General features: G+C 37.3%; 1 protein-coding gene across 1 annotated transcript in view; it reads right to left on the bottom strand.

The window, feature by feature from the left end:
* Window positions 1–2,078: 2,078 nt before the first annotated feature.
* The window catches only part of LOC133325651 (TBC1 domain family member 1), a 78,844-nt gene continuing 66,024 nt past the window's right edge, over window positions 2,079–14,898 (bottom strand). Inside the window, exons 3-11 of the mRNA XM_061534373.1 lie at window positions 13,610–13,894; window positions 12,024–12,446; window positions 11,827–11,906; window positions 8,532–9,440; window positions 8,317–8,465; window positions 5,565–6,157; window positions 5,074–5,496; window positions 3,267–3,413; window positions 2,079–3,194 (exon numbers count right to left, since the gene is read on the bottom strand). Coding sequence (XP_061390357.1) covers window positions 2,079–3,194; window positions 3,267–3,413; window positions 5,074–5,496; window positions 5,565–6,157; window positions 8,317–8,465; window positions 8,532–9,440; window positions 11,827–11,906; window positions 12,024–12,446; window positions 13,610–13,894 — 4,125 coding nt within the window. The remainder of the gene's footprint in view (window positions 3,195–3,266; window positions 3,414–5,073; window positions 5,497–5,564; window positions 6,158–8,316; window positions 8,466–8,531; window positions 9,441–11,826; window positions 11,907–12,023; window positions 12,447–13,609; window positions 13,895–14,898) is intronic.

Here is a 14,898-nt window from a genome sequence, read left to right on the forward strand (position 1 = left end):
GATAAGCCCCATAAGGTTAAAAACTGCCCTTCTAAAAACTATTCTAATATAACTTCTCGAATACTTCTTAAAATATTCCTCAAGAAATTTTTTCTATTTATTGACAACCTCAGGAAGGGCTTCAATCTATAGAAGTCCCCAGAAGTATTTCATGTTGAGTCTACTGGACGTTTTGCACGTTGATACCATCAGCTTGGTCTTTTCGACATTTACTGCCAGACCCACTTTCGCAGACTCCTTCTCAATTTGTTCAAATGTGTTACCGCTTGCAATGTTGGACCCATTATGTCGATGTAGGCGAGTACCATGTATTGTTTGGTGTACAGAGTGCCATTTCCGTTCATTTTTATGACCATTTCTGTTCATTGTATGACCTTCTGAAGCAGGATATTAAAAAAATCACACGATAAACTGTCACCTTGTCTGAATCCTCGTTTGGTATTAAAGGGATCCGAGAGGTCCTTTCCGACTTTAACTGCTGACTGTGTGTCAGTTAAAGTTATCTTGCATAGCCGTAATAATTTTGCAGAAATGCCGAATGCATGGCTTTAAACACCTCTGATGGGATAGGGCTGTTGACTGCGGTTTGGTGGTCGACGAATAGGTGGTATGTGCCTATGTGTTTTTCGTGCTTGTTTTCCAAGATTTGGCGCAGAGTGATGGATTTGCCAAGCCTGAAGCCGCATTGGTATTGGTAATGTCATTGACCATAGGCTTTAGTCATTCACACAGTACGCTGGATAGCACTTTATATACGATGGTAAGGAGATTTATTCCTCTATAGTTGGCAAATATCGTCTTGTCTCCTTTTTTTGTGTACGCGACACAAGATGTTGAGGTTCCAATCATAGGGCATTGGACTTGTCGCTTTTATATATCGGCTAGCATCGCTATAATATTCTTATATCATTGGACCTTACTTTCACTATCTTGTTTCAAAATCTATGGCATCAACAATATATTTAAGGACTGCTTTAAATTCTTGAATATCTTCAGTTGAGATACCTCGATAAGTACCCAACGTCATATGCCAAATCTTATCTTATTTTTTCTTCTGCTCGTGAAACACATTTGATTGCGGAGTTGTGGTTGCGGTCATCTCTACACTCTAAGAAATTAATTCTCTACAAACAAAATTTTTGCATAGACCTTCTGAGATATTTTGATCTGATTATCGATATTTTCAAAATTTTAATTTGTAGTTTAAAGGTTCTGCAAAAGCACTACACCCTGAGAAATTAAACCTTTCCAGAATCTTCTTTCCAAATGGTCTATTGATTTGATCATCGCTGGTTTCTATTTCAATACCAAAAATTATGAAGATTCATTGTAAACATTTTTTTAACTTGGAAAGCGCGATGGTCGGGATCCTTCCTATTTAATCAATAATTAATCTAGTCTAGAGACAAAACAAAATGTTTACCCAATGAAGAACAACAAATTTACCTCTTGTAGAAGTCATATTCATATTAGGTCAAATGCAGGGATCACCGCTTATTGCAACTAGGATAATTTGTACAATGTGTCATCGGAGGTTTATAAAAAAAACTATTCAAATTGCAGAACTTTTCAAAAAAAGGAGTTAAAAAAATCGAAGAGCAATAAAAAAATAATGTTCTTAAATGAAGGCTTCTCCATATCGGATTAAGATTTGCTGCTTCAATCACAAATATAATCAAACTCCAAATGAGCATATTAAAATCTCCAAAACTTCTTACAATCCTTACACTTCTTCCATGGGAGGAAATCTTATTTTCATGGGAAATCTTATCTTCATTCTCTTCTTTTTTAAGAGTTTGTTATATCAAATCAAGCTATTCTGCTATAAGGGATAATATGCTTTAACATTAAGCTCAGGTTAGACACGCTCTGTAACATTTTTTTGGTTTGTAGTTTTTTTTTTGGTATTTTCTCAAAATCTGTTTGTTTTGTTTTAGCTGAAGGACTTAACATTTTGGTTTTATATTACTAAAATATGCCTCTATATATCTGTGTGTAATTTCCTATATACGCAGAACAATCATTCTTTGTTCCATTCAATAGAAGCTACGCAATAATTTTGTTATAAATCAAAACCGTTAGCTTGTACCAGCCCCGCTAACATTTTGAGCCACTGCTGCTGCTGCTGCCGTTGTTTGTTCGGTTTGTTTTTGGGCAGCTGGTTTAGGCGGCGTTACCGGACTCTTTAGGTGGTGAACTGGACGTATTGATTTCAATTGTGTTGTACCATTAAATCGTACATTTACCTCACCAACCATACTCAACGGATGCATTGCTTCGGTTTTATTTACCTCCGGTAACTGAGCTTCTTCAGCTGGTGGCACAGCTGCAGCTTTGGCGGGTGATGTATTACCCGATTCCATGGTGGGAGTGGCCACACCGAATAGTTGTCGACTAGCGTTTGGTGAAAATACCGCCGGAGTATTCTTGTAGCCCATACGACTGAAAATACTGCCCGTACTTAAGGAACTACTTTGACTACTGTTGCTGCTGGTACTGGGTGGACTGAGTGGAGTGCCAACACCACTATCCACTTCGAGTGGACTTTTAATTTGGGCCATATAACGATCAACATGTTCGGGTAATTTTAATTCATCCAAACGGGATTGCATCTCTTGCAGATTGGGTCCCTTATCGCTGTACAAACGATTGGGTCTTTGTTGTTGCTGCACCGACTGCTGTCTCTGTGGTTGGGTCAATTCTGGAGATTGTGGTTGTTGCTGCATAGCAGGTGCTGAGATCTGTCGTGTTGGGGATATGGTGGAATCTGTTGGTGTTGCACTGCCACCCAATGCTGCACCACGTTTCTGTTGCCTCAACTGTTCGTAGGTGTTCTCAAAATAGGGTGTCTTCTTGGTTTTTTGGGGCGAACCATGTTCTTCTTTTTCGTTCAACTCTTCGAGGACTTTGAGTGGAAACCCCAAGTGACTGTTGACCGAGACAGACTTACCAATTTTACGTTCGGTGAATAGAGGACGTCGTCTTTGTTTTTCCAAGTCGTCGAGTTGTTGTAGAACTCTTCGCACCTCCTGTGGTATTTCCAAATCGATATTACGTTCGGCTAAATGACTAACATAACGACCCAATGTCTGAATTGTCAATTCCAATGATTGAACCTGTGATTGTAGATTGGTTATTTGTGATTGCTGTGAGGAGCGTGTCTTCTCCAATTGCACGATTGATGATTGGGCAAACTGTGAATAGTACGGAAGGAAATTTCATTAGTATAGATGGATTTCAGTTGTTGATGATGGGTAGTACTTTACCTGTAATTGTTGTTCCAAATGTTGATTCCTAGACTTCTCTTGATTTAATATTTCCAAATGATGATTTGTTGAGGTGATTTCCTCCTGCAGCACATTATATTCTACATTGTATTCCATCAGCTGTTTATTGATGTCCAATGTGAAGACCTGTAAAAAAGGGCAAGGAGAAAGTAGTTAGAGTTCATAAATTCAAGGTTGAAAATATATAAATAAGGTATATCGATATCGAAATTATTCCTTCGGATTGGGGACCAACTAATGTTAGAACGGGCCTCTAGGCCACTAGGAAACTCCTAGTCGACTGAATTCTCACTGAATTGCTCACAACAACCACCATGACTTCAGTTGGAACTTTTCCGGAAGAAACCGAATTCTTATCAAAACCATTTCCTATGAAGAGGATGAGATCAACAGAGAAACAGCAGTAGTGTCTAAGAGAAGTGTGAAGGCTACCATTGGACAGACGATAGTCGGCGAAAATGCGGATGATCGTAAAAGAACAAATATTAGCCATCTGATACCGACGGGCGATTATTCGAGTCATTCGAGGTTAACCATCAATGGCTGTAGTTTGGACCAAGGTAATAAACTGGGGGAAGTTGGAGACTGCTGATATCCTCAGTAAAGATAATTCGCTGATGGCTTTATCTGTTGATGAGTTCCCAAGCAGGATGAAAGCCTGTAACCATTTCTTCTTTTGATACTGGAACAAATGCAGAGACTTCTAATATATATAAGAGCTGGATGTTTTCTCATGGGTAGCTGGCGGTAACTGGCTTCCGAAGATCTTTGATAGATATATCCCCTTTTTACAGTTTATTTAATAGACGGAAGAACTGACTTCTGAATTGTCTTCTGAAGACAGTATATCTTCGAGAGGTCTTCTAAGAACATTTAGAGGTATTTAAGCAAGATGACCTTCAAAGGACGTCTACACATAGAATACTATCAAGAGATCTTCTATAAACAGAAAATATTGTGGAAGTATTTTATATACAGAAAAGCTTTTCTGGAAGTCTCCTATTGTAAAAAGTCCTTCAGGGACTTCTATAGACAAAATACTTTCAGTAAGCCTTCTATAGGCAGGAAATATTGTGGAGGTCTTCTATATACAGAAGATCTTCTAAAGGTCTTCGGAACAAGAAAATCTTTCACAGGTCTTCTTCTGGAGGTATTTTCTAGTCAAAAGAAACGGCAGACCTTCCAGAGGACTTTTAAGCTAAATCATTTTTGGAGATTTTTAGATCTTCTTGGGGTCTTCTATATACAGAGAACATACACAAAAGGGTCTTTAGGAGATTCAATAGATGGAAGACTACAGGTGCTATTCTACAGAATTTCTAGAGATAATCATGTCTTCTATAGGCAAATTTAACCCTAGTGATCCTATATAGACCGATATAGATATCTCTAGAAGTTTATCTCTCTGTAAGAGTCCTGTGGACCATAAAAAGTTTTTGTCTTCCTTTGAAATATCATCTTCCATAGACAAATGCAATTTTAGAGAATTTCTAAAAAAATCTAAAAATCTCCATGTCTTCTATAGGCCGATTTACTATAGAAAAGCTCTTGATTTGTTTTTGATTTATTTAACGGTGGTATTCTGTCCATAGAAGTTCTTTAAAATGTTTTTCCTTTAAAAACAAATTGATTGCCTATGAGCCCTCTAGAGGGCCTAAAAGATGCCTAGAACTTTTCTGCCTTCAGAAGTCCTATGGAAGATCTTCTACATTTAGAAGTTTCGCTGAACGGTCTATCATACTTTATCTCACATTAATAAAAAAAAATTACCCTTTGTTTAACTTACCATTTTCAAAACTTTCTCCATAGTTTTAGCATCGATTTTCGGTACGACGGTTTTCAAATAATCCATAATCTCTTCGAAATTATCACGGGCCAGCAACTCGGATTCATGGACCGTCAACAATGCAATGGCAAATTTAAATATTACCTCCGAGGATTCCAAAAACATTAAATCAAAGACACGGGCAACAAAACCCAATGGAAATTGTGAACTGAAAACGGTTAAAATCCATGGTGCTGCATACAGGGTAGGTGAGACATCATTTTGATCGAGCCAAACATATAAATCCGGCAGATGATCTTTAACCAAGCGAGACAATTGATACAATTGCAATTGGAACTTTTTCATATCGGGCAAGTATTTGGTGCGCATTTGACGATGGAACATCAGGTGTTTCAAGAGCTGGAAGGCCTCGGCTTCTTCGCACTGTAGAAAACAAAATAAAATTAATTATTGATATATTATTTTATTTCCAAATTTAAATAAATACTCACATGCAACAGTAGGATGCCACATATGAAACCCAAGCCCTGACAATAACCCAGCTCTGGATCCAATATTGAATAGGCCTTGAGCAGATTAAACAATGACAACTGACCCAATCCCAATGGATCTTTGTAGAATTTATGATTGGGGAATGTCCTACCCAAATCAATAAAAATCGCATGTTGATGTTCGGTAAGATTTTTCAGCAGAGCATGATAGGGTGTATTGAAATTGGGAAATTTCTTGGTGTCCACCGGTGCCGTGTACATGGAATGTTGTTCAGCCAAAAATGACCATACCTCACCACGTTTCGAACGTGGTACTCCGGTTTTTATGGCCTGTGCCAATACAATGGGATCTCGTTTGTTGCCAATTTTCATAGAATCCCGTTCAATGAATGCATCCCATCGCTCGATAAGTTGCTTATCACACGGCACAATCTCTTCATAATCCAATTTCATCCGTTTTAATTCATTTTCATTCTGGCGAGCCTGTAACATGGCATTTTCCGTTTCCATGCGATTGAGAAGGATTGTTTGGCGGATTGCCGTTTTCCAGAGTTCTCGTAGCTCCTCACGGGTACGTTTGCCAATTTTGGGTTCTGTAGGGAGAGGAAAAATATATGTTAATACAGTTTAAGGCCACTTCTAATTAATCAGGATATTCAATATATAAGTCATCTGAAAGAGGATAGTTTTTAGGTAGCACATTTGAAGGTATGAAGGGATCTCAAGCGACATCACAGAAGAACTTTTAGTGGAACTTTATAAACAGTAACCATATTTAAGGTAATAAATGCACTGAAAAATATATTAAGTTCGTTCTATAGACCTCTATGGACCAAAGAAATATTCTATATACAAAATATCTTTTATAGGTATTCTATAGACAGAAGACCGACCGGCACATTATACACAGTAACCATATTTGAGATCACAGACGATCTTTTAGGGAACTTCTATAAAAAGAGACTTCTTAGAGACGTGAAAGTCTTAAAACTTGAAAGCCTTCTACATATCCAGAGTACTTTTATAGACAAAACATATTCTAGAAGTTTCTTATATATACGAAAACCTTTAATAGAATCCTGAGACCGAGTATCTCCAAAGAATATTTAAAATGCCTTCTAGAGGTCCTCTAGACACCGAATAAATCTTCTATTGACTAAATACCGACGATGGGATATTCACGGGACAAACAACATATTGAGTTCTTCTATTATCAGTGGATCTTATAGAGGACCTCTATAAACGGACAACCTTGTGGAAAATCATATAAATTCTGTAGGCTGAAGACCATCTGAGAAAAATCTTCTAGAGGTCGGATAGAGCTTTAATTTATAATGGAGATCTTTAAGAGATTTTCATTTGAATGAAGTAACTCTATAGGACCTCTATAAATGGAAGACTTTCTAAAGCCATATGAAGTTCTCTATACACGGAAAACTTTCTGGAGATCTTCAACGGACAGATAATCTATTACAGGTCTACATGGACCGACAAACTTCCAGATGTATTTTATAGACATAAAACCTTCTTCTTCTATGAACGCAAGGAGTTCTAGAATTCTTCCACAGAATATCCTGAATATCTTCTATAGATGAAGAACTTCCACGGGATTTTTAGAAACAGAAGAGCTTCTACACCCTCTTCTATAGCAAAAAGACCTTTTGATGACTTCTATAGACAGAATAATAAGGGACGTTCTATAGATAGGAAATCTTGTGGAGGTTTCATAGACAGAAGATTTTCTATAGATAGGAAATTTTGTGGATGTCTTCCAAAGGCAGATATTCTAAAGGACTTCTAAACGGAAAAAAATTTCCACGAGTTATCGAAAGACCTTCCCTCCACAGGACTTTGTAAAGCGAAAAATAATTTGTGGTAATCTTCTAGACCCCCTATAGGTGTTCTATAGACAAAGAATGCCTTCAAGTGGTCTTCTATAGAATGGATTTTTTTAGAAGGAAGATCTTCTAGAGCTCTTCTAAAGGCAGAAAATCTTCCACAGGACTTCTTAAGACATAATACCTTCAAGAGGACTTCTATAGAATAAAAAAATAGCTTCAATAGGTCATCTATAAACAGACAGAAAATATTCCCCAAAAACTTTTAAAGACAGAAGAGCTTCCAAAGGCTTTAAGGAGTTCTTCTATACCTTATATAGTGTTCTGTAGATAGTAGACCTTTCTGTAGTAGGTCTTCCACAGACAAAATAGCTTCCAAAGACATCTATGAACTGATGACAGTCTAAAGGTCTTCTACGGACAGTAGACATTCAAATGAACTTTCATAGAAAGAAGACCTTTTAGAAGAATATCCTCTATGGGGCCTTAAAGTCAGATAATCTTCCACCTTCTAAGCACAGAATACCAGAGAGGTCTTCAGACCTTCTAGAGGATTCTATAGACAAAATATCTTTCTGTAATAGGTCTTTCACTGACAGACGACCTTCTACAGATATCTATTAACAGTCTGGAGGTCTTGTACGTACAAAATACATTCAAGTGGACTTCAATAATTGGAAGGCCATCTATAGACCAAATACTGATGATTCTACGGGCAAAGTCCTTATGGAGGCATTCTTTGTGGACAGAAAACTTCTTAGAAGTCTTCAATTCTGTCTTCGTCTAAATACCTCTGAATGCTGGAAGACCATCTTCCCTTTATTGGTATCCTTAAAAATTGTCAAACATCCTAAATATAATAGGTTATCCATAGATTCTTACTACCTAATAAATCATGTTGTTCACACACTTACGTGTTATTCTCATGGGTGACAAATATTCCGATTGGCCATCAGTGCCATCCATGCCCTTCGAGGGTGTTACCACACTATTGAGTATGGCCTGGCGCCAAGAGCCTTGATGAGTTTCCTCAACCTTAGGGCTGTTGCCCACCTTCATGAATCTGAAATAGACATAAATTGAATATTAAAAAATATATAAAACCAGAATCCAATTAGTCAACACTCACATATCCATCATTGGTGATTTCAGTTGTTCCGCCTGCGGTTTACTGGGGCTAGTACCACCAATTGTATTTGATCTTGATCTAAAGCCCTCCGGTGGAGAATCATTGCCTCCGGCACCTTCCAATTTCGGCTCGGCGGAACTTTCACGTATTTTATGTTCCTTAACCTGTAAAGTATTCGCCCCGATGTCATCCTTGGAGGCTTTTCTCTTCAACAAATGATCAAAGGAATTGGTTAGGGAACGTTTAGCTTTCATGAAGATCGTACTGCCACCCAAATATTGATTTAAAAATTCCGAACGATTTTCAGCTGTATCATGGACATGACGCTGCTGTCGCGACTCACAGTGAGCGCGCAGTAACATCATTAAAAATTGATTTTGTTCCTGCAATGGTGCTGTCATCTTTTCCGAACCATAAAATTTCGCCCATATAGTATCCTGTTCATCATCGGTTAGGGTTTCAATACGTCTAAATATCATAGCTTGTGTTTTCTTTTCACTTAGACCTTCCACATCGGTGCAGAGCTTGTGATACCACAACATCGGGCAATGATCACAAGAGAATATTTGGGTGGCTTCTTTTTTCTTTTGTTCGGCACATGTGACAAAGGCCTGGGAGATGGCTGCCACAATATCATCACAAACATGATCGGATTGACATTTGAAAACGTAACCAATATAACCGTCATTGTGGGCTTCGCGGCATATGATGCCAAAATGATCGGCATTCTTTTGACCCTGAGCACAGCTGGCCACATCTTTGAAATCTTTGTAGAGCAATACCTGTTTGCGATCGGGTGAGATCAATCGTAGATCGGAACGACCAACCAAAAATACCATGGTGCGATTCTGTTCAACATAGGGTGGTATGCAGCCATATGATGCGGAGCGATCACGTTGCTTGGGTAAGCTAAAGAGGAGGCGGGATGGGGGAGAGAAAAAGAGATAATTATGTATTTGCAAGTTTAAACACAACGTAATTAGAGTGTGTTGCGGAAAATCCGAATTTTCAGTAAAAATAGAGGTTTTTATTAAGATTGCAATAGGAAATTTTACTTCAGCTTAGCTGAATTAGGTTACGAATCAAAAATCTTTAATTCAGCTTGGCTGAATTATGATACCAATATAAAATCTTCAATTCAGCCCATTTGAATTAGGTTTTCTTAAAGAAACCTTCGATTCCGAAAGGCTGAATAAGATTTCCAATAGGAAAACTGCAATTCAGTTAGGCTGAATAAGGTTTCTAATAGAATATTATCAATTCAGCCATGCTGAATAAGGTCTTCAATAGGAATACTTCAATTCCAGGCTGAATAAGGTTTATAATAGGAAAACTTCAATTCAGCCAGGCTGAATATGTTTTACAATAGGAAAACTTCAATTCAACCAGGCTGAATAAGTTTTGCAATAGGAAAACTTCAATTCAGCCAGGGTGAAAAAGTTTTACAATAGTAAAACTTCAATTCTACCAGGCTAAATGAGGTTTCCTATAGGAAAGCTTCAATTCAGCCAAGCTGATTAAGATTTCCTATAGGCAAACTTTAATTCAGCCAAGCTGAATAAGGTTTCCAATAGGAAAACTTCAATTCAGCCCGGCTGAATAAGGTTTCAAATTAAAAAACTTCAATTCAGCCAAGCTGATTAAGGTTTCCTATAGGAAAACTTTAATTCAGCCAGGCTGTATAAGGTATCCAATAGGAAAACTCTAATTCAGCCAGGCTGAATATGGTTTCCAATAGGAAAAGTTCAATTCAGCCAGGTTGAATAAGGTTTCCGATAAGAAAACTTCAATTCAGCTAGGCTGAATAAGGTTTACAATAGGAAAACTTCAATTCAGCTAGGCTGAATAAGGTTTCCAATAGGAAAACTTATAATAAGGTTTCCAATTGAAAAAATTTCAATTCAGCCAGGCTGAATAAGGTTTCCAATAGGAACACTTCAATTCAGCCAGGCTAAATAAGGCTTCCAATAGGAAAACTTCAATTCAGCCAGGCTGAATAAGGTTTTTAATACAAAATAAGGGTAAATAAGGGTTTCAGTTCGAAAACTTCAATTCAGCCGGGCTGAATATGGTTTACAATAGAAAAACTGCAATTAGGTCAGGCTGAATTAGGTTTCTAATACGAACTCTCATGTTCTGCCAGGCTGAATAAGAGTTTCAGTACGAAAACTTCAATTCATCTCAGCTGAATTAGGTTTCCCATAAGAAATCTGCAATTCAACACGGCTGAATAAATTTTTATATTAAAAATCTGTCAATCAGCCAGGCTGAATACATTATCCTATAGGAAGTTTCTAACCCTGCCAATCAGCACAGCTAAATAAGGTTTCCAATAGGAAATCTTCAAATCAGCTTGGCTGAATAAGGTTTCCAATAGGAAATCTTCAATTCAGCTCAGCTGAATAAGGTTTCCAATAGGAAATCTTCAATTCAGCTTAGCTGAATAAGGTTTCCAATAGGAAATGTTCAATTCAGCTCAGCTGAATAGGGTTTTCAATAGAAAATTTCATTTTAACTCTTAAGTAAATTAGGTTCTACTGTAAACTATTCACTCTAATAAAAAATAGTCCAAACTAAAAAAGTTCTCAGGGTAGTAGGCATGCAGGACAATATAAAAAGAAACTAAAAATTAACACAAGACCATCATCTGGATCCAAATCATAAAGACAAAACGAAACGGTGCAATAAAAAAATCTGGGAACAGTGTGGGAGAGGGTGTGGGTAACAATCGGGATACAACAAACTTCACTATTGGTACAGGTCACTCTTTACTCACTTATCCGCTCCATGATTGGCATGTAAATGTTGCCGTTGTTGCGGCGCCGAATTGTTTTCCTGCGACTCTTGGTCCGGTTGATTCTGTGACTGGGCAGCCATGGATATGGCCACCTGTTCGGCAGATTCCTGATCATGCCTTGGTGGCGATGGGTGTTTTTGATTGATTATAACATTATTGGGTAAGGGCTCATTTTCATCGATATGATTTTGAGATTCACTGAAATCGAATTTGTCCCAAGGAAAATGGGAATAATTGAAATTAATTTTTTATCGGAAATTGTTGACGGAGGGGACATTTGGGATTTTTTTATAAGTTTTTAGATATATTTTGCCTTGAGATCGCTTCTATGATCTCCTTGTTTCCAGTTCTCTTAATCCTTCTTTCGTACACCTTAAATACCATCGGTCCCGCTGACTTTACAATTACATTGGACATGATATTTTACATTTAACATAGAACAAAAAACCCTCCATAGAATTCCCCTTTGAAGAGAAATTTCTTTCCCCCCATACTTACTCTTTTTTCAATGGTATATCCAGTTGACTAATGCCACGCATTAAACGATTTCCCACGGGCAAATTATTCTCCTTATTATACTCCTCCATTTTCTTATTATCACTCGAGTCACTGAGATCAGCATCTGTAGAATCAGCAGTGTTGGCCTCCGTATCACCGCCACGAATTGGAGTAGCTGCCTTAACGAAAACATTCACCTTTTCCAATTGTTCTCCCTCGTCTTTCTCTTCGTCCTCGGATTTTTTATTTTCGGCAGCTGCCTTTTGTTGCTTTTCCAGACGCTTAGCATCTTCACGTTCAGCCTCCTCTTCGTCTTCTTCTTTCACATCATGATCTTTAAGAGAACAATTTTTCAAATCTAATGTTCCGGCGCCTACAAACGCACCCTCGCTTGTCATGGACATTTTACGATTCGAAGACAATTGCATTAGACGCTGCCGCTGAGCATCGTAAGCCTTGAATTTGGGCAAGGCGTCATCGATGAACGAATAGGGTACCCGCTTGTGTGATACACGTATCTTACCCACATACATAACCTCAAAGAAGTGGGTGTGATTTGGTGAGATGTCGGCGAGTAGCGAGAGATTACTTTGTGCTGAGGTAGATGTTGGAATGTTTACCTGAAAGGAAAGAGAGAGCATTAGAATGAGGAAGACATAATTTTATGTAAAAATTCCTATTGAAAACAAAATTCAGCTGTGCTGAATTGAAGATTTCTTACAGAAAATTGAAAAATTGGACAAAATTGATCCTATTGACCAGGGCTGAATTGAAGATTTCCTATAGGAAATGTAATTCAGCTGGGCTAAATTGAAGAATTACTAAAGAAAAACGAAATTCAGTTGGGCTACATTGTATTTTTCTATAGGCAACACTGAAGATTTTAATGGAAACCAAATTCAGCCAAGCTGAATTGAGATTTCAAATTGGAACCCTAATTCAACCAGGTTGAATTGAAAATTTCCTATTGGAAACATAATTCGGCCAGTATTAACTGAAAATTTCTTATTGGAAACTTTATTCAGCCCGGTTGAATTGAAGATTTCCTATTAGAAACCTAATTCATCCAGGCTGAATTGAAGATTTTCTAAAGGAAACCTAATTCAGCCCAGCATAATTGAATATTTCCTACAGGAAACCTAATTCAGCCAGGCTGAATTGATGATTTCTTATAGGAAACCTAATTCAGCCAGGCTGAATTGAAGTTTTCCTATTGGAAACCTTATTCAGCCTGGCTGAATTGAAGTTTTCCTATTGGAAACCTTATTCAGCCTGGCTGAATTGAAGTTTTCCTATTGGAAACCTTATTCAGCCTGGCTGAATTGAAGTTTTCCTATTAGAAACCTTTTTCAGCCTTGCTGAATTGAAGTTTTCCTATTGGAAACCTTATTCAGCCTGGCTGAATTGAAGTTTTCCTATTGGAAACCTTATTCAGCCTGGCTGAATTGAAGTTTTCCTATTGGAAACCTTATTCAGCATGGCTGAATTGATGTTTTCCTATTGGAAACCTTATTCAGCATGGTTGAATTAAAGTTTTCCTATTGGAAACCTTATTCAGCCTGGCTGAATTGAAGTTTTCCTATTGGAAACCTTATTCAGCCTGGCTGAATTAAAGTTTTCCTATTGAAAACCTAAGTAAGCCAAACTGAGTTCAAGATTTCCTATTAATAATCAAATTCAGCCAAGCTGAATTGAAGTTCTTTTATTGGAAAACCGATTCAATAATCGGAAACCTAATTCATTCTGAAAGAAATAATAAATTGATCCCTTCCATTTTACTCACCGTTCCTGCGGAATTACTGAGACCATGTGTATAGGATTTTGATGATTTCATTTTTGACGAGGCGGCGGCCAACGTGGGACTAGCTTCATGTTGAGCCTGACGCATAGCTTCGGACATTTTAAGATTGGTGGCCGGTGTTGTGTGTATGCCATTGCCTGCCAGCAGTTTTTGCATTGTCAATTCACCACCAGCTGCGCTATTGGCCACCAATGTTTGTGGTATACTGCCAACGGAACCGCCTAGGGTATGGGCAGGATCACGCATTTGATGCATTAACTCGGCCATCTGGAAATAGAAAGGTGATTTTGAGAATTTGATTTTTAAAGGGCGATTATTCGGATTTTAGTATGCAACAAAAATTAATAAAACAAACGAACACATCTTGTTATCAGAGGTTATAATCAGGTTATTTAGAACCAGGATACATTAATTCAGTAACATATTCGAGTTTCAATATCATGTAGAAAAGTGAAGAGCTAATTTGTTAAAGAAATTTTGAATGGTTGCTTACAATGAATTCTTTTTTCAAGAAAGAAATAAAATCGGCTTAATAAAATTTTTCAAAATTCAAATAAGAGGTCAATTTTTTTTAAAGAATGGACATATAAAAAATTATCATTTTGGAAAATTTTTCAACGAAATGTAATTCTATTGGTTTGAATTAAAAATGTTCTATTGGATTTTGAAAAATTTTAAAGTTCTCTTTTTAACATTAAAATTCCTAATAGAAGTGGTGGGGTTTTAGTAGGTTAAATATGGGCAACGTTAAAAAGCGGAACAAACAATAAAAATAGTTAAGACATTTAATGATAGATGGCGATGTTCACTGAGCTTCGTCGTAGTGCAGACACAAACCGGCAGTTGTGAACTGGAGTTATCACTCTGTGATCGCAAGTAAAGACACAATCCATGAATGCTATGTTGATAACATTACTAATGAAGTACAGATGGCCATAACAATAATTACAGTAGTGTAGGCACACACCCAATATGATGAATTGCAAGATACCACCCTGTTGCTATCAATCACAGGGTGATAACTTGCCAAATTAATCTGATTTATTACCTATCCCCATATTCACCCTATTAAAATCTCTGAATATTACATTTTCTATTATTAATGTACCCAAAAATGTAATCCGACAACATTTACCCACCACTGTATATATGTATGTAAAAATTCATATACAAACATACCGCATATCGAATGTAAATATTTACACACATTCCGACCTCTTCTGCTCGAATGCAGAATATTAATATTTTTGCAAAATCAAAGAGGAAGAACA

Source organism: Musca vetustissima, unplaced genomic scaffold, assembly GCF_032173495.1.
Source record: "Musca vetustissima isolate MV318-11 ecotype Yass unplaced genomic scaffold, APGP_CSIRO_Mvet_v1 utg9499, whole genome shotgun sequence".
Lineage (NCBI taxonomy): Eukaryota > Metazoa > Arthropoda > Insecta > Diptera > Muscidae > Musca > Musca vetustissima.